Here is a 25860-nt window from a genome sequence, read left to right as displayed (position 1 = left end):
GGGGCAGAGTTGAAAGTGCACCACTGCAGAAAGTATGTCCAAAGGGTCTGCTCTTGGCAGCCTTCTGTGTGGATAAGATTGCGCTCAGTCTGAGGTGCACATCAGATATCATGTGCAGTCATGCATTTTTACAAGCATTTCCAGTCTATCTGCTTTTAAGTGAGACAAAACATATAAAATTAAATGAAAATTAACAGTTTCATTCACACTGAGACTTGAGTATTTGCTTTTTGTGATTGTAACTCTTGATCTTTCTGCTTTCTTTGCTCACTCCAGGGTATACTTCAGGAACCGCTGGGTGAAGACGGTCCACCCAGTGGTCCAGCAGTACTGTCTCATCTCCAGCACACACATCACTTTCCAGATGCCCACAAGGGAGGACATCCTCAGGCACCGCGTGGTGGTGGTCACCCTCAGCACCTCCCAGTACCTCTGCCAGCTTGACTTGGAGCCTGGTAAGTCGTATGAAAACAAACAAACAAAAAAAACCATTAAGTCACGCTGACCTATTGGTTGAGGCAGCCATTGTTCTCAGCAGCTTTTATTTGGCATACCAGTATTTGCACTTGGATTAAACTTGCCAGCCAGAGTAGCTGACACATTATATATCAGACATACATGCTGAATGAATGCTGAAGTGTGGTTTGTGTGTGAGATGGGGCTTAATTTAACTCAGGATTGTTCTTGTTTTTTGCATTGCTGATTAAATAATTGAGGCTGAGTGTTAGATTTGTATCGGGAGAACGGACGAGAGCAACTGGGGCCAAGCGAAGGAACGGCGTTTGTCCGGTTCTCTCCCGTGCACGAGTACCATGAAGAAGTTTGCCTACTTGCGTCTTGCTTGCAGTGTAATTATATTGTCTTAACGTTCCAGCGGATGGGTTCAAGATACAAACCCATCATTGAGAAACGGTAAAAAACGACAACAACAAAAAATTGCTCGAATTCCCAGAATGGTTAAACCATAATTTCAGCAATTTAATAAATGAGTTTTCTAGTATGTTCTAAAATGTCTTGCAGCACGTGAGCATGCGTGTGCACACTTTTTTAAAGGCTTGTAAATGTATGCAAACAGAACACAGTCACTCTCATTTCCTGTTCTTTGGTCATCCCCACTGACTCTGACAACCATTGCTGGTAGGGGCCCACCATTTATAGAGGGTTGGAACTCATTTAAGTTATGTAAAAGACATGGAAAACAAACCAATTTGTCAGTGCAGGCTAATAACCGACACTAATGTGTCAGCGGAGGGGGCTTTGTCGGTTGCTTGGAAACACCATCTGCCTGTTTCTAATGTACTTTACATCATTAGCCCTCCTCCCCACGTTTCATCTGTCCTGTTCTCCTGTTGGTTGATGGTGATGAAAATCTCCAGGAAACGAGACACTTGGGAGCCAGCAAGTCTTCTAAGTAGCGATAACAAATCTCGCACCCAAAACACAGGTCCCCCGAAAGATGATGTTTAGGCTTTTATGTTTGGCTTGATGACTTTGCTTTTTTTTTCATGGTCTAGGTATGGGATTTGGCATGTAGACATTGTGCATGTATTGTTTAGCATGCCTTTATATATCTTAACAAATTTTTGTTATTATGATATGCAAAAATCCCATTCCCAGCGAAAACAGACATTCTTTGCTTCTACTAATTTGTGCAGCCCTCACAGCATGTTTTTGCCTGGATGCATTACTTTTCTCTACTGTGCAAAGTTCTATATACAGTTAGGCCCATAACTAACTGAAGTTGGATTTGTATTTCTTTTTCTTGCAACTTTCCTTCTGTGATTTAAAATCCACCACCCAAGTGGATTGTAAATCAAACCACTGATGTGCTTGAAGGGCAGACATTCAACAAAAGTATTGCATTAACCATTCAGCAATTACAACTATTATTTATACACATTCCTCAAGTTTCAGATGCAAAGAAACGATGGACAATCTAGCATAATTTTAAATATAGGGGGTATTTTAGTAATTGGTGGCAAAAGCCTTTGCAGTCAATGACTGACTGAAGTTCATGGATGTCAGGAAATGCTGTTTCCCCTTCCTTGAGATCACATTCAAGTAGATGATCAGAAACTGTCCTTCTGATGGGGGAGTTCCACACAGCTTTCAGAGCTTCGTTACAAAGCTTGTGTTGTAGGTTTAGTTACGCACTCCAAGACCCTTTCACACTTGCACACTTTTCAAATCACTTTTACAGTGTGAAAAGAGCCAAAAAAAAAAAAAAAGACTAAAAGGGGGAGTGTGCGAGACTGGGCGTGTGAGTAGAAGAAATTGTCATTTATTATTGAAGAGTAATCTCTCTACCAAATAATTTCTGCAGTTCTGTGCCTCTGATCTCTTTCACCTCTCCTTATTACCCTACTCTCCTTCTTTCCCTTACTACGGTTTTGTGCAAATTCAAAAACTTCAATTATTAGCCCAGAGACTGATGGCTGCAACAAATGAATTTGTGAATAATTTCTCTGAGGCATTTCCAAAGTGCAGTGGTAAGCACCATATAAATTCATTTGTGCTTCTGACCATCTGATGCTCATAAAGACTATCTTTTCTTCCCTCTCACACCGCAACTAATCTCTACTCATCTGCCTGAGAAAATGTTCTCATTTTTGAGTATTATAAGTCAATTGACATGCACATAACTTTATATTTGTTATTCTAACATGTTTGCTCTTTGCATAGCAAAATATTGAGTGTATAATAAGGAAATTATTCATCTTAAGGCCTTTTCGTCCCTTTTTTGGTTTTATAACGGGACAAACAGCCAATGTTTTTTGTCTTATACATGCTTTTAATTTCACATGTTATGGTAATCAGCACTCCATGATAATTAAATTTCCCTCCACTGCTTAATAAACTCTAAGTGCATGTACAGATGATGTTGTAGGACTCGCACGGTCAGTTTATAGCAAATAAGAGGAAAATTTCAAGGAAAAATGAAAATTTAGCAACACTTTCTAAAGTTGTTTTCACTAACATTTTGCTCTCTGCATAGTGAAACACTGAAACTTTGCTATGATGCATCCAAATTCATATTTTAAATTAATTATTGAAAAGCCAAGCCAGAGACTATTTATGTGTATTGTTTAACGCACAGTTACATGTAGTTATTTAGAATATTTGTAACCTCTGCAACAAGCATTTTTCCCTTTATTAACTGAAAATAAGGGAAACATTACAAGATATAGACTTTATAATTCTGATGGGACATTTCTCAGTTATACTTTGTATAAACCTACTTATTCAATTTCTGTGTGCAGTGCATGGACTGTTGTATCAAAATGTTTACCATTTTATCAGGATCACTGCAGGGAACAGTGCCAGCCTATGCTTCAGTGAAGTGCATACAGCGTTAAAGGCGATAACACTGGTTTCAGGCTTTGTAGTTGGGGGGGGAAAAAGCCTGCAAAAAATATTTTGCAGGCTTTTTGCATTTTCAAAGGCTGATACTAAGGATTGAATGTTGCTTCAAATTAAACTGCTCCACTTCTTTTCTTGCCAGGCCCTTTTTCTTTGTTGTTGTTTGTTTACTTTTTTGTCAGTTTTTTTTATTTCCCACTGTCAAATTTCATATCTGCATGTCCTTTTCTGTGGAAATAGTGTAGCTTTAGAGGATGTTTGCTGGTTGTTTTTCAGCCTCTCTTCCTTGCTCCTTGTTCTAGCACTCATTTGCCATGCTGTTTTATCCCTCTCCCCTCATTCTGCCGACCTCTGTTAGAGCTTTTTAAGGCAGGGTTAGACTAAAAGTTCAGTCATTTGTATGTGCACGGAACCCTGCCTTTAAGTTGTAAGACTGGTTAAAACAATGGGAGAAAAAAAATATAAAGGACACCAATGAAGAGTGTGTGAGAGAGATTTAAAAAACAAACAAACAAAAAAACTGTTTGGTCGTAGAGCATGAATGTTTGTTGTTTCTGTGTGACAAATTTGTAAGATTTTATTGATGTAAGATTTTTTTAAATTAATAAGTAATGGAGTCAACAGAAAACCAAAGATAAACATTTTATTTAAGATCAACATTAGCCTAGAACTGTTGACAGTGTTGACTTGATGTGTGTCCACTTTTCCACTCAACGAGAAAGGTCAATGCTGCAAGTTCTTCACCTTTATGCTCTTATTAGAAAAGTATATCGTAATAAGTGGGAATAAAGAGCAATTTTGAAGCAGTGAAATTGTAATATATGTACAGGTGAATAGATATTTGTGTCTTGTCTGTTTTGATAGGTTTGTTCACTCATATCCTATTGGATGAAGCGGCCCAGGCCATGGAGTGTGAAACCATCATGCCTTTTGCTCTAGCTAGCAAGACAACCCGCATCGTGCTGGCCGGAGACCACATGCAGGTAAACAAAGACAGTAAGAATTCAACTTTGAGCTTGTAGAAGCCTCAAAAGTGGCCCTTTTTAAAGACTAACTGTATCTATACTGCTTTGTGAATTGCTATATAATAACAACAACTACATTATAGTGTCTTGGGGTCTCAAATGCTTGAAGAGGTTTTTCTTTAGCCCAAAGTCAAAACACTTAAGGAGATGGAACAAACTACAGATGGTAGCTGGGACATCAAGGAATAGTAATACCATTTTGCACTTTGCTTATTATTAGGTTCTTATCTGACCTACTTCAGAAAACAAAGGAACAGGCAGCAGCTACTGTGGCTCTGTGGTTTTAGAGACCACTTCAACCACAAAAAACAAAATATAAACTCATGTCAGTCAAGCTTTCTAAGCCAACACAAGGAATTAAAACCTAATTTCCTCGTCTGCTGGTTTTAAGACGGTGCACAGGATTACCGGTAGTGAAGTGGATGAAGATGCAGCATGAGTTGTGCTTAAATTACTTGATCTCTCTATTTCTTGGAGGAAAGAAAAACAGTATTAAGACGCAGTGTCCACCAATGCATCCATATGTTTCTTTCCCAGTCACACTCAGCTTTCTTCTGTCGACTTTCCTGTCCTGTATAGATCACTACAGAAAGTTATCATCATCATTAATTTACATTACAATCAAACACTGTATACAATTTCACTGACTGTCAGCAGTAAAATGTCACTTGCCAATAACAAAAGATTTATTTAGATATTTGGTCAACACGGAAAAGCTTTGATGGACTTCATTAAAGAGGAAAAATAATGAAGGGGAAGTGTGAAATATCTTGGGTGTAATTTTATAACTACCATAGCTTTCCTTCACTACTACTACATCTTTTTTTTTCCTTTTTGTCCTCTCCTTCAATTTCCAGCTCAGTCCATTTGTGTACAGCGAGTTTGCACGGGAGCGCAACCTGCACGTGTCCCTGCTGGATCGACTGTATGAGCACTACCCCCCTGAATTCCCCTGTCGTATTCTCCTTTGTGAGAACTACCGCTCTCATGAAGCTATCATCAAGTAAGTGCCTGCTTTCCCTTGCTACCTTGTCTTGAGTACTGTCTGAAGAGGCTGAGAGGGATGGGGTCTTAAGCTTTACTGAGTGAATATATGTCAGACACAAGCTGACTTGTGCTGCAATTTCTCAGTTAAACTGACCTGGTGATTTTTGCTAATTACTGAGACATTAAGGCTTTGGCCAGTCGAAAAGTTTGTTCCTCAATCCAAAGGGACCATGTTAGACAGCAGGTGGATAACTAGACAGTTAACTGTGTTGCTGCTCAGGGAACCAACTCACCTGCTAGCTGGCTCAGTGTTAAGCTCTCCACAGCCATGCTGGTGATCTGTCTCCATTGCTGTGTCCTCCTGCTGTGGCTCCATCTTGCAGTAAAAAGGATTTGTCCTTTGCAACTTTAATTACTCTTGGCTGCCATCAAAATGGAAAAATAACTCATTTCTGGAACTCCATAACCAAAATTCTTGCAGTCTTTTCTTGCTGTTGTGTTACTGTAACACCTTAAAAATGAACTGCTACCCCCCATCTCAACACAGGTACACAGTTATTTATTTATTATTGGCTTGCTGCCTGACATCATTACAGAAAAATAAACCTGCTCTGCTACCATTTGCTACCATTGGTAAGTCTGCTGCTTAGTGTTGTATGTTGCCAGAATAGTGCCTCATTCATCTTATTAAGCATAATACAGCATGATATCCATGATATTATAGTTTGAAGGAAAAAAGGAATAACTGTCTAAGCCATGCCCTTTGGCTGTGTCTATACACAGTCACATCACTCCACAGGTGCACAGTGGGGTAGCGTCATTTATCTGAAAGCGATTCAGTAGAAAGAATTCTAGGACCAACTTGTGCCCACATATGTGTATCTGGGTTTCAGACCACTTAGCTCTTTACTTCTTCTTGTTGTACTTGTTTATTATCCCAAAATAGTTTAACTTAAGATTTATGTTAGCTGATCTACTGGTCAGTTTCTGCTCTACAACACAGTCATAACTACTGACAGAGACTGCACCTGCACTTTTTGAGACTCAATTTTGGGCAGCATAGTTACACGTTCCCATGTTCTGGGCCTGGTCCATTTTACCACCCTTTTTCAGTTACAGATCTTTGGTCTAGCAGTCTTCATCCATTATGGCTTTCCTTCACTGTTCAAATTGGACCTCATAAACAGCTACATGTGTAGATGATCACATTTACATAAATTTAATCTTGGTTTAACCATGGTTTGCCTGCCAGTGATCCTTCTTTGATCATAGAGAGCTTGGGTTTCCACTGCAGTGGCATCTTTCTATTGGGCTTAACTCTGTTGCTGCTATAAAATCACAAACAGCCTCATGCCAACTTCATGCTCCCTGGATCACTTTAGAAATCAATACTAGTGGCAGACAATTAGAGAGCAAGTACTAAGTTGTCTTCATTGTACATCTTTGAAGCTTAAAGGATCACCTCTCATCAAAATGTTTGTTTAATTTTTATAATAATAATAATAATAATAATAATAATAATAATAATGGATACTTTATTGATCCCCATGGGGAAATTACTTGTTTTTCTCTGCATTTGACCCATTCACTCAGTGAAGCAGTGGGCAGCCCACTAAGCAGGCGCCCGGGGAGCAGTGTGTAGGGACGGTACCTTGCTCAGGGGTACCTCAGGGTACTTATACTTTAAGTTGTCACTAGTACTGGTAGTATACACATTGTACCCATGAACATGCATACTCTGTACATAAGGCAAGTTTGTATTGTCATTGGGCACAGTAGAGTTTCAATACTGCTCCATTTTGATCCAAACACGTTTTGACGATCATGACAAAAGTGAACAAATACCCATCCTTATAGTAAAGCTTAATTTCAAGGAATGCATGAATCATATATGCGGGACATGTGGTTCACGTTAATATCAGTTTTTGTGAACATATATTTGAAAAATTAAAAACAATTACCAAGATCAAGCAATTGTCCTCCAAATTCATGTCACTCTTTTATTTTTCCTTTTCTTCTTCCCTTCGTAAAGCTACACTTCAGAATTGTTCTATGATGGGAAGCTAATGGCAAGTGGGAAGCAGCCCTCCCATAAGGACTTCTACCCTCTGACCTTCTTCACAGCAAGAGGAGAAGATGTCCAGGAGAAGAATAGCACTGCCTACTACAACAATGCTGAGGTATGGCCGGGGCACTTGTACATCTAAAGCCTTCAAGAAATATTTTTGGTCTTATTAACATCTTATGGAAATAATGTGGTTCAGTTTAAATAATTCAAGGTGTTAAATAAGTGGCATAATGACCCCCTCTGGACTGGTACTAAATGCAACCCAAAGCATATTTAAACCAGTTTCCTGTGTTTTATGTGTATAATTATACTCGCTGTGTATTGGCCTCTATGCACTTCTAAAACATATAAACTGCTACTCACTATGGCCCCTGAACTCCACCTATTTAAACTCAGAGTGCCGTAACTGAGCTTTGTGCAAAAGCATGTTTACAAAAAAGGATGCTTTGTAAAAACTCTAAGATTCAGAGATAAAAAAAAATTAGTTAAAATAAAAGATCAAGAAATGGTTTCTTACCAGTATAGTTGCCAACTTCACACATTAGCTGGTTAGAGTAATATAATACAATACAAAAATAACTAAAAGTCGAGTAATCTTTGGCAGTAAAAAATGCACTTTAGCCTAGTGTCTGATTTTTACAGAGACATAATTATGCATGATTGTTAGATGTGGACCTATACACTCAACATTCTGTATTTGAATTACATAGAAATTAAAGTTGTTACCAGTCTTTGCCTTGGCAAATCATTGCAATTTGTCACGCACATTGCCTTTTATTCCTGAGATGAAACCCATAAACTCAAATGTGATACCAACTTAGAACTACATTAAAACACATGAAGCATAAATTACTGAGTCCGAATTTTGGATGGGTTCTTATTTAGGTTTTCAGTGGACCCTAAGCCTTTATTGTCATGCTCCAAGCAATTAAAGCAATGATCGTTCTTGTTCTCAATGCCACATTAATTACCTCCTGTTTGTTTGATATAGTACCCATGGTGAAATAGTATACATTGAGTAAAACACGCTCATACATCTTATGTCTGTTGTGCAAGAGTCTGTTCAAAGCCTCTACCCTTAGGGCTAAGCTCAGTGAAAATTGAAAAATCAACCACTTCAACTTTAATAACAGAATTCTTAATTCTAAAATTGTAACTTGAAAATTATTTCCATCAAAGTTTGCCAGTTGTAGGAATTTTTAAACTTAAAGATGTGGCAATATCTATCCAATAGTTTATTTTTTTTAAACAACATTTTTAAATACACATTTCATGGGGTCTTCAAAATGCTGCAGACACAGCAAACTGTCACAGTTATGGTTTTATCGTGAATGTTTGGTTTCTTTTCTGTTGCTTTGGAGTCTCATTTCCTTAAAATTTAAGTTTGGATTGTATATAACTGAATCACAGTTTTACCAAGAAGGCACACCTCAGCCATGGTAGTTGGGCTAACTTAAAAAAGGAGATTTTTAAGCATTTCATTAGGCATGAGTCCAGATCAGTATTGTCAGGTAGCATCACCTTAGAGTGGTTGTAGAAAAGATCAGTCGTGAAGGTGTTGGAGAATATAGCTCAGTCCAGTTATTTAACATTTTACTTTTTATTATTTATTTATTTGTCAGGACTGATGCTTCATGTTAAAATTGTATTTTTAAATGAATATTAATTGTTTTGCAAGCCTGTGTTTAGTTTTTACAGTTACAGCTATGTTATAACACTTATGTATGTTTATTTTGTAAGTGGGATACATTTTTATTTAAAAAGTTGTTTAAAGAAGACCCTAAATCCAAATGTCTTGATTGTCTCTCCAAAGGTATTTGAGATCGTGGAACGGGTGGAGGAGTTGCGCAAAAAGTGGCCAGTGGCCTGGGGGAAGCTGGATGAAGGCAGCATTGGGGTGGTGTCACCATATGCTGACCAGGTGTTCCGCATTCGTGCTGAGCTACGGAAGAAGAGAATGCCTGAGGTCAGCGTGGAAAGAGTGCTCAATGTCCAAGGTGAGGAACAAATATTTACTAGCACATCCTGTGCTTTGTGTGTCATGTGTTAAGGTGATACATCTCTATGAGTAAAAAGAAAATATCTTAAATTAATGAGCTGATATTTTAGGATGGCTTTGGTAGTATTCTATGTTAGCAAGTGTTAAAACATCATCGTAATTAAAGATATCTATGGTAAGGCATTCGAAAAGACAAACAATATAAACAAGTTCAGAGCATAAATCCCTAAGCAGAAATGCTTGATTCTGTGAAGGTTGTCTCCTATTTTTCTCTTTGAAATGTTGCTTAAAATGAAGGAGACAAACTAAACAAATGCCTTCAATCTTGGGTGTAGCTCGAATGTATTCATATTGTGTCTCACATTATGAAATCAAGAAGATTTCATAATATGATTTGTACAATAAGTCTTTTTTTCCCCAAGTCTCTTTTCTGTGTCGGTCTCACGCAGCTTTCATTTGTATCACATTCAGCTGCTTTCCACAGGTCATTAGCTCCCTCATTAATCATACATGAAACACATGGACACGGAAAAAAACTCGAGTTAGTGGTTAGTAGTTGAATTTAACAGATTTACGTAATGTTTTTCAATAGTTTCTTTCAACAGGCAATACAGGTATACTTATTAATAAACATTTATAAACACGGTAATTACCATTCATTCAGGTTCCAGTAATATAATAAATGTCACATAAGCTACTGGAGAAATTTATTCGGCCACAACTTTAGTTGATTGTTGATAGTTGGTTGTCTTCGGCAAGGTCTTGTAAGCTATGAAGTTTTGCCTTTTTTCTCCTTTTCTGTGTTTTGTTGGGGTTTTTTGTTTTGTTTTTTTGATAGTGAAAGAGAAAAGTTAAATTGAAATGGAGAATAGCAAGTTCCTAAAATCTTCTTCTAATAATTATTTTGATTTCAAATGGGTTACTTTTTTTGTTTGTAATATTTTCTGTTGTCATACTGTTATGTCTTGCTAACATATCTTTTTAAATAAATCTTTTTAGAATTTTCCAAAGATCTCTGTTCTTAAGATTTCTGAGTTTAGCATTTTTTTTTTTTTTTTTTTTTTTTTTTAAGAGGGCTTAAAAATGTTTTATTTAAAAAAATATTTGCAGGCAAACAGTTCCGGGTGCTGTTCCTTAGTACGGTGCGTACACGGCATACCTGCAAGCACAAGCAAACGGCCATCAAGCGCAAAGAGCAGCTGGTTGAGGACTCAACAGAGGACCTTGACTATGGTTTCCTGTCCAACTACAAGCTGTTGAATACAGCCATCACCAGAGCCCAGTCCTTGGTTGCAGTTGTGGGAGATCCCATCGCGCTATGTTCTGTTGGGCGTTGCAGGTAAATATAGCCTAATTAATATTTTCATATTGTTGGTTACTAATAATTTTGTCTGTATACACCAGCACAGTGCATTTTAAATCAGACTGCCAAGGTTTGATTGAAATGCAAAGTTTCAGGTTTAATTAAAACTACTATATTAATGGTTTAGGAGTTGATCATTTGGTAGATAGTTTGATAGTCAGATAAATTAAGTGCATAAAAGTTGTTAAGTGTCGAGTTTGTTCACGTTTGAATATCTGCTTATTTTTCACCACAGAGAGAGCAATGGCGTACTCTGATAAACCATAATTGGGTCACTACTAGCTGCCAGATCCTCTCTGTACTATTTGAATCTTTTTAACCCACCTCCGCAGCTGTCTCCATAGCAGCTGTAGTTTGTCTTTGCTTATGTTTTGTTTATGCTATTATGCAAACAAAATGTCTAAGTCAGTGTAGTAGCCAGCCAAGCTGTTATTCAATATTTATATATTTTTATTAACTGAACAGGTTAAATGATTGCCTCTACCTGCAAGGTGTTGTAGTTTTAAAAATATTTTCTGATTGCCACTCAGTTCACAAACGGCAACAAAAACTCTGCACTTCTTTCTTCCTAATGAGAGCTGAAAAAATACAGTCTGCACAGTTGGCAGAATAAGTACCATTTTCCTTTTCTATTTTTTCTTTTAAAGGGTTACTTACTCATCATTTAATCAGATTAGGACACAATCGATAGCCTGCCCAACATTTCCCTCATAGCAGTTCCCATTTTATCCTAATGTTGACACCTACTTGACTGCTAATGATACAGCTACTCCTACAGCACAAAAGTTTGTTTTTGAAATGTAAATGTCTTATATCGCCACATTCTTTTGACTGCACATTTCAGGACAGAAGAGAACTAAAGTCAGATGACAAATTAAAGGAGAAAACGGCTCAAAATGCTTTTAGTAGGTTTTTAGGGGGTTTACAATGACTCTTAACATTAAGTGAGAAGTTGCCTCAAGCCGTGCCAGCAAAATGCCAACGACAGTATAACAGCGCCACCAGGTTCCTCACAGTTCAAGGGTTTAGGGTTTTTCTATTAGTTTGTTAGCCATCTTTTATAGACAGCTGTTGTTTGTTTTAATCATACCAATGGAAAGCATTGTGTTCTAAATAAAGTACACAATGCTTTAGAAAGATTTTTCCTTTTCCTCGTTTTCCTTCTTCCCTCTAGTTTTTCTGCACTGTGCACATGCCTCTTTGCTATAAATAGTTGTGATATTTTATGTTTATCCCCCAAGTCATTTGTAACACTGGCAGGCAAAAAAATTCAAATGATAATCCATTAAACACTCAATTCAAATAAGAAACAATACCAGAGACTAGAAGAAAATCTTCAACATTTTTTGTTTTTGTTTTTGCCCACTTCCAGAAAATTCTGGGAGCACTTTATTTCCATTTGCCATGAAAACTCGAGCCTACATGGCATCACCTTCGAGCAGATTAAGGCTCAGCTGGAGGCCCTGGAGCTCAAAAAGACCTATGTCCTCAACCCATTGGCTCCAGAGTTCATCCCTCGTGCCCTTAGGCCCATGCAAGGACACCATTCGTCTTCACAGGCCCTCCATCCCCACCATCATCCACATTCTCAGCATGCACAGCCAGCCTCCAACAAGCAGGGCCCCCAGCAGCAGCAACAGTCACCTCCTAAGGTAAGGTGTTTTTCAGTGTGGAGGGCAAAATGGAAAGAAAAAATACTGCATTTCTATTTTTTTCATAAGTAGTTTGAATAATAATGATAATGCTGATGGTTGTTATAAACAGAGCTGAAATGGTAACACTTTAGGAAAATGCAGACACCTATCAAATTTCACCAATGTGTCATGTCAATTAAATAAGTTCATAATTTAGTTACTTTATCAATAAAGAAATAGTCAGAATTCACATTAACTAAACCTGTGGTAGTCTGTGAAGTTTCCTGAAGATGTTTCTGCTGTCATCCTCTCATTGGATGAGAGGTGAGATATAAAACTTTTGTGCTGCAGCTGCTGATTGTCATAGTAACACAACCCGCTTCCCTGCTTGGAAGTGATTTTGAACTCAACCATTGGAAACACAGTGACCATTTGACATGGTAAACAGAGCAAAGTCTAAGAGGACTGAATTTGAGCTGAGAAGCATAATTTGTTTGTTTGGGTTTTTTTGTTTGTTTTTTTTCCTTGCTTGTGGAAAATTGACATCCATCACTGTCTGCATATTGCTGTGTATTCCCATTGTCATATTTATGGCTCTCTACCTTTAACATAAGTAGGCTTCAAGATGATTAAAAAAAAATGCAATAAAGACAGTTAAATATGTCTGTGAAGGTTCTCAGTCATCCAGGTCATCGTAGTCATTGACTGAGAACCTTCACAGACATATTGCCATACATTTTGGGAGGAACACCCTTCAACTGGTGCGGGAGTATGAAAGGGAATCAAGGAAACTAGCGGATTATAGGAACCATCTCCGTTTCAACCTAAGATGTAGACAAAGCAGAGTTGTTACAGAGCAGACTTGATTCTACAGAGAGCACAAAATCACCTTTTAAGTGAAAGGATAAGACAAGTCCATTTCACCATAGATGCCCTCCAGATCAAGATCAGTCAGACCCTGCAGGAACTGGAAATCCTTCTACCCTCTCCAATCTTAGAAGAGGTTTACAAGTTTGTGGACAAGGCTCAGCGGGCCCAACACTCTAAAGGAAAAGAAAGACAACGCAGGAAATTTCACACCTTGCTTTCAAAAATACACACTCCTCATCCCGAACCTACACAACCCAGAGAAGAAAACACACCTGATGCCAGTCAGGAGAAATGGGTTAAGAACTTTTCAGACAGGATTCTCACTGAACCTGAAAAGAGAGTATTAGCCAAAGGACTCAATTTTGCCATTTCTCCACAACAGTTGCCCATAGTGGACCTCATCACAGCCACAGAATCTGCCATACGGATTAATAAATTATCACAGACAGAAGCAGAGCAAATCAGGATGAAAGTCTCAGCCACGCTCTCCAGTGCCAAAGTCCCTCCATCCAACCTCACAATACAGGAAAAGAAGGCCGTCGCTTCCCTGAGCAAAGACCACAACATCACTGTTTTACCAGCTGATAAGGGAAGATGCACCGTGGTCCTAAACACTACAGATTACCATACAAAGATCACTACTCTCCTCAGTGACAACAATACCTACGAAGCCCTAAAGCGAGACCCCACAAGCAGCTACCCTTTGACAAAGACAGTTAAACACTCATACAAAATTAAATACAAAATTACAAAAAAAAAAATTGGCTCAGTTGGATTTTTCTTCCACTGACTATTTTTTAACCTAATATGCATGCAGAAATAATTATTATTTTGTCACATTTATTTATTTATTTATATTTTTTATATTATGTTATTTGTTGTCATATTAATAATACACTGTATAGTGATATTTGAAAGCTAATTGTTTATACTATATATGTGTTATTGTTTGTCTCAGAGGGCCTAGGGTGTTGACAGGTTTTTAGGACCCATTTGCGTAAGAAGAATCTTAAATGGTGTAGAATTTTTTTTTTTTTAATGCTAATCCAATATTCATGTTAGGTAAGAACACACTGGTTTATCAAAATAGAAAGCAAATTATCAGAAATAAATTGAGTGCTACCTACTTTTATAGAATAAAACTTATAAAAGCTTTCCATATGTGGATGCAAATCAAATATCTGAACAGATGACTCAGTTTCATTTTCACCACAGGAAATAATTTTATGACCAGTCCTTTTATTCCAAACAGAATATTAGCATAACCTGTTTGGCAGAAGATCTGTTAATTGTTTAGGTCAGGATGAAATGTCTGCCTCGCCTCTGTGTCTGCACTGAGGTAAAGGTTAACGAAATCACCACTGCTGACAACCTGCTGCCATCACCCACTGGGCCTAATGAGCTGGAGCTCCGCAGTAGCAGCCAGCTTTACAGACTCGCACACTTCTATTTGCACAGTCATACTTACAACTATGCTAAATATGCAGATAAACATTTGCAATTACACCATTATGCAGAATGTGCTAAATATTCTATATGTATTTATGCACAGTTTGAGTTTCATTAAAAGGTCAAATCTTTTTTTCTGGTGTCTTTGTACACAGTGTAGACGCTACACATATCGTTCTAATTTATTTCATAATGACAGTATGCCCTGCAGTGGATTCTGATGTTGGCTTGTATTCGACTGCTTCAGTGCATCATTTTAACATCCGTTGCTGATGATCAGTATTTTTCTAAAACTTAACCTCCTGACTGTTGTAGTGTTGTTAGGATTCAAGTCTGAAAGCTACAGAGCACATTTCCACAGTTTGATTATTGTGTGGGGAAAAAAAATCCACTCTTGGTTGATGTTTATCAGCATGCATCAATGAACACAGAAAACTGTAAAGTACATTGTGGTTAAAATCATTTAAAACTGAAGCATTGTTGGGCATCCATTTTGCCAGAGACATACTGTATGCTTCACTGAACTTCAGATTGCTGTTTTCTGATGCAGATGGTGTTTTTCTGCAAGTGTGCAAGACTGATAGTTGTGCTCAAATTTGCCCCATGTTAATTCCCTTACTAAAAATATGTTTATGTCGGACATTTCTTGGAAAATTCCTCCTTTTCAGTCTTTCTTGCATGCCCCGCCGGTATACCTAGGATTTCACAGTACAGCACACTGCCCCTGTACTGACAGATGGATTGTGCTATTGTCACTAATGAAGCTTTAAGCTAACAAACTTTTTGTTTACCTTTTGTCAGAACTAAGAGAACATTAGGTTACATGATCTAATTTCAGTCTTCTGGATGAAGCCAGTAAATGTTCATCAGTGGTCCCTTTTCATTCTCAGCAGACTCCTGCAATCTGGGAAAATTATTGTACAAGATATCATGTTTAACACCTAGTTCCAGAGAACATTTTGCAGCAGTGAATCTGTGATTGGATCAAATAACTGCCCTGCTAGACTATAGGCACCAGTTTCAATCCAGTGTCTGGCATTGCTCAGTTGATGTTGCACAATGAAACCGTGACAGGGGAAGCTGCTTTGCTATCACATGTCAGACTCTAGTCTGTTTTAAGAAAGGGATCCTGCTTACGCTATACAGAATTTTCACATTTGCTGTGCTGTTGTAATATGACTCAGTTCTGCCAAGTCTGCATTTTACATTCCATTGCCGCGTTAAACCATTTGAGTGGAATAAATATATTAGATATCTCTCCTGTAGTTTATTATGGTTTGGTTTAGCTGCTTCTCTGCGCAAGCTGGCAGCCTAGCTACAACACAAGTGTGGACATATTTTAGAGATCCATAAATACCCATAAACATTGGCTTTGCTGTGGTTAACACAGCAAGACTGAATGAAAAAGGCTTTGGCAGACTGTGTGTGCGCTAAACTCCATATTTCAGTTGGCACTTTTGCTCTTTTCACAATGTTATTTCAGCGTAGCTTCTGTAATGTTCTGAATTATACATTTATTTTTATTATAACTGTCAAAATTGCTTGTGCTTCGCTTTAGTGTTTTCCTTGTATTATGATGACTAGTCATTTCCCTTGTATATCATGTCTATCTAAGACCATCATAGCAAATCACACTGAATTGCTGTTAGCATCTTCCTCCTTTAAGTAAGCTAACCCACAGTCATCTACTATTTCTGTTGCATTACTGATTACATTAATAGCAATAATAATTCTCATTCTCCATTCTGTTTGTTTTCTACCAATGTGATGTGAGAATAATTTTCTTTTGGCACATTCAGACTCTTAACCTTTGTTACTGATTGTCTTGCAGGGTAAACATGCAAACCACACAGAGCATCTCCCACCTGAAGGATATGGTGAGTATAGCCTTTCTGCTCTTGATTTTCTAAATATTATCTTACCAGAACAGCAAGGAAACAGAAAGACAATAACACAAAACTAACTGTGTCAGTTGTGGTTAGTGAAGGGACAAAGGACCGCAAAAGAAAAAAGGCTGGCACAAGTTTAAGTATAACAATGCTTGTTATTTGCCTACTAAATAACAATATAAATGTGAATTGTAAACCCATATTTGACAGCTTTCTAAATCATTTTTTCTGTTATAGTGACAGGTGATATAATAAACTTGTTAAGCACTGTCTTTGTTTAAGCCTAAATAGCTATAATTTAGAACCAGAATCTAGAAAATGAATATTATTTAAGAAATGCTCCCACAGATTTACTTAATATTATTATTATTATTACTACAGATTTACTTTTGAATCTGACAACAATAATGTCATAAGAGTAAAGTAATTTACCAATTTTACTTCTTTGCAGTCCAACCAAACCCAGCAGTGTTGATGGGGAACCCTATTCGGGCATTCACACCACCTTTGGGTGGCACACCAGCTGGTATGGGCAAGTCACCTAGTCCTGTGCAGAGGATAGATCCGCATACAGGTGCCAGTATCCTCTACGTTCCAGCTGTATATGGTGGAAACATGGTCATGCCCATGCCCCTGCATGTAAGTTCACTGGTGTGGTGTGTGTGTGTAATATTGTATTTTAAAAAGGAACCTATAAAACTGTTTGCTTCTTTTAGAAAAGTGTCAAAAAAACACACTGCAGATATCTGTAAATGTATGTCCTTACTATTTCAAATAAGTTGATCAGTTATTATGGTCACAATGATAGTATTAAAAATAACAATAGCTCCCCTGCCTGATTTCTGTGTACCACAGGAAAACATTTTATTGAAATGTATTTATTTTCCTTCTCCCTAAGTTGCCCTGGCCAGGTTACCAGAATCGCTTTGCTGTGGACCCTCGCATCATGGGTCATCCAGCAGCCATGGCTTACAACTTTAATCTGCTGCAGCCACCAAATAGAGGCTCCCCCATTCCTTATAGTGGGGTAGCACACCCCTCTCCTCTAGGACTAGCCCAGCCGAGCCCAGACAAAGAGCCTTCTGACCCCATCAGAAATGGTTTGCCTTGACTTTCTATTTCTAAATCAAGAGATCAGTTAAAAACTCTAATCCAATTTTATGCCTTCATCTAGCAATGTGGAAATGGCAGTGTAAGTCTTTTTAATTTGTTTTGTTTTTGACGTCTTAGGTAAATTAGAAGGATGTTCAAAGTCAGAGCAGAATCATCTTCAGACACCAGAAAGAAAAAACACAGACATGAAGGAAAAACAGGCAAGTTGTTGACATTTAAATGTTTCTTTTTTGGGTTAAAAGTAATTTGTCCGTTTTATTTGTACCCAAACCCAAAACATATTTTGCAAAAGCAGTGATAAATTCCTTGTACAACTTATGGTGTTTTTATACCAGTGTTTATCCTTTTTTTTGTCTAGGGAGATTTAGACTCAGGCCAAAGTCGAAGTCTGGATTCACAGACAGAAAGCCTAGTTGGATTTCCCAATCCTCTGCTCCACCGAAAAGACCCCTCAGCTGCCCAAAGACCTCTTAATTTCCAACTTGCGCCACCTAGTACACCCTTTCCTTCAAATCCAATCAGTGGAAGAACCTTCCCCCAGCAGTATTCAGTCACTAGGCTTCCTTATCGGGTTAGCCAGCCTCAACACCCAGGGATGGCCCAGCAAAATCAGCAGCAGCAACAGCAGCTCAGTCCTGCCTACACTGGTGGAAGCCATAATGCGTCTTTTTTCAGTGGCCCTATACCAACTCACAGACCTGTCCAGTCCCCGACTTTGAATGGGCCAGACTCTGGAGGAGTAGAGGAGATGAGTAGCTCTGTTAGGACTCCAATGGGCCACCCAGGAGGCCACCACTCAGGCCTGTCACAGCATAACAGGGTCAGCAGCTTTGGGGATGAGGGACAGGATGGAAACCCAGGAGATGGTTTGGGTGAGTAAACACTATATTTACTAGTAATTTAATTTTAGTTAGCTAATGAATTGTGTTACAAAGGAGGGAGCTGAATCTGATGATGATGGAAAATTAGCATCTTATTATTTCTACTTAGAATTTTCATTTAATTTGAGTCTGGGGGATTTAATTCATCTCTTTATTTTCATATAGACATTTTTTCAAGAGATTCTGAACTTGGTAGTCATGTATTCAGAGATTGTTCTGCTTATGCAGATGTTGAAGTTTGTATAGTATCCTGCTCAGGATTGAAAGGTGCTTGCACGTTCAATCAGACTGGTTCTGTTCTCCTCAAAGAAAACTTTCTCTGAACTTTTAAAGCAACAATCTCCATGGTTGAGATGTTAGGAGATTGTTTGTCAAATAGTCAAATTTCACATTCCTTTTTTGGATTAGAATGTGCAGCTTTCATATGTTTAAAAATATGAAAGGGTAAATATTTGATTTTGCAGTACATTTAATATATTGAATATTTATTCATAGAGAATCTACTTAAAGGTATTCTTAACCATGCTGTGTATACTAACCCTGCAGCTCATATAATTATGCAGAATACATGAATGACTCCAAAAACTAACCAGACCATTGCCCTTTCAGATCTTCAGGGACCCTTGGCTCTAGAGGCCCTTAGCCAGCAGCAGCAGCAGGCAGCTAGGCTGGGCCAGTGGGGGGAGGCAGCAAGCCCTTTCATCCAGGCCAGTGTTGCCTTTCCTCTGCCCCAACAGCTTGCCCACCTTGCTCAATCCAACATGGCTCGCTTTCCCCATCAGCTGCTTCGGGCAGGTAACTGGGGCCTTAGTTCCAATCTGGATGATGAAGCTGTTCCTTCTGCCTCGACCGGGCCAACTTTCAGCAGGTTAGACTGGGCACTAGTATGTTTTATAGTCATCTGTAATGGTCTACTAACTTGATCTCATAGAAATATTATAGGTTAAATATTGGACTTGTACTTTTTTTTTTATATCATATGTTAAGCACAATTTAGTTTTTTTTTTCTTTTGTTTTAAAACAAAATACATAGTTCAAAAAAATAAAAAAAAAGTAAACAATTTTCATTTCTAGGTATCCAGGTCTCTTGAGAGAGATGGCTCCACAGGAACAGCCAGAGCCCAGGGAAGCAGTTGAGATGCAGCCCCCACCTCAGTCTCGCCTCCTCCAGTATCGCCAGTCCCAGCCCCGTGGCTCGGGTGACCCTTCATCCTCTTTAGGTGCCATTTCCAATCAAGCTGGCCCTTTTCCATCAGGACTCTACCCCCATGACACAGGTCGGGATCTACTGAATGAAAACCTTCTTAACAGCCAAGGTCTGCAGCAGCACCCAGGGAATCCCCTGTACAATACTGGTAGCTTTCCACATCAGCCACCAGCTCAATCTGCCAGCCCCCCTCCTGCCCAGGTCAAATACCTTCTGCAAGAGGCCCAGTGGCCCCATGGTGGAGCTACATCAGTGAGCCCACCACAGCAGAACCCTCTGATGGGGAATCAGGGCCACGGCCTTCCTTATGGACTGCCCATCATGGCTCACCCTAGCAGGCAGGAGCAGGTTCACCTGATGCAGCTTCACCATCAGCACCACCAGCAGCAGCAGCAGCAACAACAACAGCAGCAGCAGCAACAACAGCAGCAACAACAACAACAAAATCAAGGTCCAGATCAGGAGCCCTACCACCCATTATCCCCCAGAACATCAGCAGCCACAGCACATCACAATGTAGATGAGGTAAGGGCTCTTCATTAATGTGGTATTCAATAATATTTCAGTGAAATTAGCAATGAGTCTGAACTGCCTGAAGTAGCATCTCTATGCTAAGGTTATTCGTCCAAAGCAACAAAGTTAAGGGGGCACAGCTAAAAGTGAAGGCACAAAGATCCCGTTCATCCAGTTACTCCAATTATGGGCAGTGATGCCCAGCAGACAGCTGTGGGGCTACAGCTGCTTCTGTCAGATCACTTGTCATCAGATCAGTCCTACTCCAACTTCTAGTATCCAGATAGATGACTTATTAAACGAAAATCTGTGCAGTTGTTTTAATGTTGGAAATTAACTCATTCACTGCCAGCCATTGGCAGTGAATGAGTTAAACCCATTGACTCATTCACTGCAATTGACGGCTATAGACGTCAATGGCAGTGAATGAGTTAATGCCTAGAGAAGAAAAAAAATTGTATTGCCTCAGGCTCTAAGCATTTTAACATGGGAGTCTTTAAGGATACACTCAAACTTGAAGTACCAGAGGTTGTTGCTTGGTGTAAATATCATAAATAACACTATTTGGGAAATTAATTAGTAAGAACATTATGTAATGCTAATTAACCATATGGTCATATTAATGGTAAGCCAGTATTCAGCCAAATCAAGTTATTAACTGAAACGCTGTTTCACTCTTACTGCTCGCTGCTTTCTTAAAGTAGGGATTTCAAACAGCCCCGGATTATAATACACCAACAGACAATGGTGGATAATTGTGGGCTTAAAGTTTTGTTTTTAAGTCACCCAAATTTTAACTTACAAACAAATTAAAATAAAAATCAATATGGAAGATGTGTTACTGTAATGCTGTTCTACAAGAAGTAGCTAAACTAAGCAAGGTCTGGAAAAGGTTGTTCTCTCTTATTACAACACTGAGAGCATACATTCACTTTGTTGTCAGTCACTGGGAATTTAAACCAATTGAATACTCTTTGTAGTCACTATATATCACCTTCTGACCTTGTTTTTGTATCTGTGTTTACAGTATGAACCCAGAGGTCCAGGGCGGCCTCTTTATCAGCGCCGTATCTCGTCCACCTACCCAGATGAATCATCTCCAGCCAACACCCACAATACCCTGTCACAGCAATCCCAGCCTTGTGCATCAGATACCCAGGACCACCCTCATCCTCACATACAGCATCATCAACACCCACACGCCCCCTACAGCTATCCTTCACATGACCACCTCTGGCCAAGTAATGGAGGCGGTCCGGGTCCGTTTCAGAACATTCCATGTAACGGAGCCGGCACGCTCGCTCAGCATCGGGACCTTCTAGGTAAATCTTTCTGTTTTCAAGCCCAATTTCCTCTTCACTTGATTATTTGGATTGTTTTGAGATAGTTGTTTATTATATATGCTAAATTCTGTGTCCGTGTCTCATTCACCTCTCATAACCTTTGGCTGCCTTCCCATATGACAGCTTCCAAGGCCCTTCGTCAGGCAGAGGAGCATGCAAAGGCAGAAGCCACAGGAACACAGCAGACACATCCACACTCCCTCAACTCCCTTCAGCATCAGTTTCCTCCTCTCATGCCCAACAACAAGCAGCAGCAGCAGCCTCAGCCTCCCACCGAGCCCAGCGAGGGGGCTCCAAATTTAGGCAAACAGCCTACCATGTCCTACGCGAGCGCTCTTCGCGCTCCACCTAAGCCCCGGGCAGTTCGGCCTGAACAGGTCAAGAAGAATAGCGACCCCCTCTCCCTCCTACAAGAGCTGAGTATAGGAAGTTCAAATGGTAGCAATGGGTACTATTCCTATTTTAAATGAGTGTCACTTCTCCCACATAAGTGAATAAGTAATAATTTAAAAAAACAAACAAAAAAAAAACAAATAAAAAAGAAAATTATAAAAAAGGTAAAATCATTTCTAAAAACACAAAAATTGTGCAAAGTGCATTTACAAGTTGTTTCTATCAGTAGGTTGGTTTTATGCATTTTGTTTCATTTAAACTTTTTATTTTTAACAGTCATTTTTTCCCTCCTATTTCACATATCTGTGAAGAAAATAAGTATATATAATGAATGCATTACTGGTATATATACATACTCATTATGTATATATGAATATATACTTATATTATCTACACTTGTATATGTACGTAATGCTAAAAAAAAAAAAAAAAGCAAAAAACAAACATAAAAAAACAAAAAAAGCTCAAAAACAATGGTGTCTGTTGGTTGACCACTTAGCTCCCGCTTGTATTTTTCCTTATTGAAGTTGTTTTGCGAAATAAGTATGTTTTTATTATTTTTTTATTCCTCAGTTTCGAGTGGACATTACTTATTGATTTTCATACTACTGTAGATGTAATGGACATAAGCTAAGTGGTCAACTGACACAGAAACTACATGGAACAGTGTATAGAAGTAGATAAATTTTGCTCTAATATGTACATATAAAGAAAAAATAAAAGACTGAATCGTATGCCACAGACATGTCCTTAAATTCCTGCATCATGCTAGATTTGCAATATGAGTTTTAACGTTTTGTTTTTCCTGTTTTTAGCTTCTGATCTTTAATTCTTAGACATCCTTACCTGGGAATCATCTTCAGTCATTTTTAGTAGAAAATGTGATTATTTATGGGGGGAAAATTACAAATATCGATTGCATATTTTAGCTTTTACCAGCTTCAACATCAAAGCAGCAACAACTGTTTCATTCCTCCTCTCTTTGCGTTAAAGATCAGAGAACACCATCCTTTTCAGTGATAAGATTATCCTAGACTGCTTTGCTTGTGGCTGACACGCAGTTACATGAATTCTTTGTTGTTGTTGGTTTTATTTTATTTTATTCTTTGTTTAAGACCGTCATTGCATCGTGGACTTACTTTGCAACTCTTGTCCAACAGTATGACATTGTTTCAGTATAATTACTGGAGTGAAATGGTTTGTTTGTTTGTGTTTTGCTATTGGGCAGAGTTCTGTTTTTATTGTGTTGTTTTGTTTGAAAAGGTTGCAGTACTCTGAAGGCTTGTGTAAGTGAAGAAAGGACAGTGAGGTCAGAGTAGTGTGTCTAACAGGCAAACTGAGAAGATCTAGAATTGCAGTCAGATGTTTTTGAACACACTAAATTATTGGTCTTACGTATGTTGGAACTTAAGAGTAAACACCCTGAAATGTTGTAGGTGTGACAACTTTTTTTTAATATATATATATATATATGCTTCTTTATTTTCTTTATAATAACAATGAATAGAAAATTGCCCAAAGTTGATGATAGACCCGTTATGTTAACCTGATCTCAGATGATTTGCCAGTTTCTTGCCACTTAGTTTTAGGCCAGAATGTCCAAAGGTTTTGAAGTCCTTAGGAATAAATATTACTTACATCTTTTGTTGTTTTGTCGCAAACATTGGTCATTGATCATTTCCAGTCCTGCTCAAAGTCAGCAGCTTTTCCATGAGCTGGGTATTTTGGAAATTCAGAGTATGTAATATCAACCTTTTAAAACTGCTGAATGAAGAGTAACATAGAACTCGCTGTTCAGAAACCTTTGACTGTTTTGCTTGTAGGGTGTGAATATAAAGAATGAATCGGAAATATTGGGTTTGCTCCTCGTGGTTCACAGAACCTTTTTATTCAGATTAGATATATTAACGCTACTGCAGTAGACACGTTTCATTCTCTTTAATCTAACTGAAATTGCTCTGCTCGTGCTTTGCATTTCACTACGACAACATTTTTCTATATTTGTAACACCTTAATAAATTACAGGATGAATCATGCCGCTGAGTTACTCAAAAGGAGTTGACACACAACAGGAAGACACACGTACGTGCACATGAATTTTACTTGAAACCCAGCTGATTTGAGACATGTGGAAATGAAGTATAAAAAGATGCTCGCACACTGTATCTGCCTATTTTATTTAACAAAAAAAAAAAAAAAAAAAGCGACAAAGCAATAGTGACAACAGTGGTCCAGTGCTCAGTCCTGTCATGTAATTCATGAATTGTTAACACATCACTGCCCCATCTGCAATTTGCTAAAAATAATAAATCGTTCTGCTGTTTCTTGGCTTCCACATGGTAGTTAATCCCTCATAAATCTCTCTAAAGGTCACTTCCTCAGAACCCCACTGCTAATAACTTTGTTTTCAGCAGAGAGCTTCATACACGGTATGGTTTCATTTTTGTCACATTCTAGCTCAAAGGTCCAGATTTTTTGACTTTGCAGAGAACACATACTTGTAAATATGCATTTTCTAGGTATTTACAAACAAGAACTTTGGGAACGCCTCAATTTTGTAGAAGCTGTTCAAAGAAGAGGTATGCCCTTTTTAATTATGCAAATTCACAAAACAAAGAATTCTAGAAATGGACAACAACAACCCGGTTGGTAGTTGCAACATCTTGGAACTTTTTTTTTTGTTTGTTTGGTTTTTTTTGTTGTTGTTTTGTTTGTTTTTGTTTTTCTCTTAAAGATGGTGTCTGGCTTATTAGGCAGAGGAAACATTGTGTTGCAGCTGTTACAACTTCTTTCACTGTACAATGTGTATTTTTAAGTACATGTTGCTGGATTAGTCCTTCCCTGTTTTCTCACCACTTCCCAAGCTGTACAACAATCAAAATGGATTTGTTTTTAAATGTGAAGTCTTTTTCTTTTCTTGCATGTTGAGATGATCTGGCTGGTTTTTATCCCTGTTTTTACCAGTTTGTATTGATTTATCGATGGAGGAAAAAAAAGAAGAGAAAAAAAAAAAAGCTTTTTGTTTAACCTACAGAGTCAGATTTTGGTATATTATTTGATGTGTACAATAACTTGTGACATTATCAACAAATCTATTATACTATTTTACTAATGTGTGAATCAAATATGTAATGGTCATGTTAGGTTTTTTGGTTTAGTTTGTTTTTTTTTCTTTCTGCAGTTAGTTGGCAGATGTGAAGCTGAGGTTGCTCCCTCGTGTGTATTAAATTTAAAATACTGTGTTTAGGTGATCTGTTTTCCACACAATAGTCGCTGGCTGGTCTCTGAAGTTGTGCAATACTAATATTTCACCACTTCTATTGATACAGTTTTGGTCTTGAAGCAGAGGAGATCAAGCCTTTTTGTTTGTTTGTTTGTTTTTTTTAAAGAAATGCTCATTTCTTCTTTTTTTTTCTTTTTCTTTTTTCACAGCTCCCTGTCAGGAGTCTTTCTTTTGAAAGGAGACAATAAAAGCACTGTCTTGTGTGTGTGTGTGTGTGTGTGTGTGTGTGTGTGTGTGTGTGTGTGTGTGTGTGTGTGTGTGTGTGTGTGTGTGTGGTTAACAGTTTGATTTCACCTTCCAGAAATCACAGTCTGAGGTGTGTATTTAAGTGGGGGGGGACAAAGTGAAACCATCGTGTGTGTGTGTGTGTGTGTGTGTGTGTGTGTGTGTGGGGCACACTGAATGGGAGCAACTTTTTGCCCAGCCAGCAGAGAGCACTGTGTTCAGCTTTCTATAAGCGCCATCTTTTCCCGTTATCTGTTG

The 25860-nt window shown here is 38.4% G+C and overlaps 1 protein-coding gene across 2 annotated transcripts in view; it reads left to right on the top strand.

Annotated features, from left to right (window-relative positions):
• helz (helicase with zinc finger) overlaps positions 1 to 25121 on the top strand; it is a 49406-nt gene extending 24285 nt beyond the window's left edge. Inside the window, exons 18-33 of one of the 2 annotated variants that reach the window (XM_085410297.1) lie at positions 277 to 455; positions 4225 to 4343; positions 5243 to 5388; positions 7405 to 7552; positions 9254 to 9437; positions 10550 to 10778; positions 12175 to 12454; positions 16587 to 16632; positions 17096 to 17283; positions 17543 to 17744; positions 17875 to 17957; positions 18116 to 18629; positions 19248 to 19506; positions 19713 to 20370; positions 21386 to 21680; positions 21825 to 25121. In XM_085410297.1, the coding sequence (XP_085266423.1) occupies positions 277 to 455; positions 4225 to 4343; positions 5243 to 5388; positions 7405 to 7552; positions 9254 to 9437; positions 10550 to 10778; positions 12175 to 12454; positions 16587 to 16632; positions 17096 to 17283; positions 17543 to 17744; positions 17875 to 17957; positions 18116 to 18629; positions 19248 to 19506; positions 19713 to 20370; positions 21386 to 21680; positions 21825 to 22171 (3877 nt within the window). In that variant the 3' untranslated portion in view covers positions 22172 to 25121. Of the gene's footprint in view, positions 1 to 276; positions 456 to 4224; positions 4344 to 5242; positions 5389 to 7404; positions 7553 to 9253; positions 9438 to 10549; positions 10779 to 12174; positions 12455 to 16586; positions 16633 to 17095; positions 17284 to 17542; positions 17745 to 17874; positions 17962 to 18115; positions 18630 to 19247; positions 19507 to 19712; positions 20371 to 21385; positions 21681 to 21824 lie in introns of both variants that reach the window. The other variant, XM_085410298.1, reaches the window with a different exon arrangement.
• Positions 25122 to 25860: the final 739 nt, after the last annotated feature.

Source organism: Rhamphochromis longiceps, linkage group LG6, assembly GCF_057381845.1.
Source record: "Rhamphochromis longiceps isolate RC_006_pf linkage group LG6, R_longiceps_female_GT1.1, whole genome shotgun sequence".
NCBI lineage: Eukaryota > Metazoa > Chordata > Actinopteri > Cichliformes > Cichlidae > Rhamphochromis > Rhamphochromis longiceps.
Note: the sequence above shows the minus strand (reverse complement) of the source record. Positions and strands in the feature narration are given on the sequence as shown.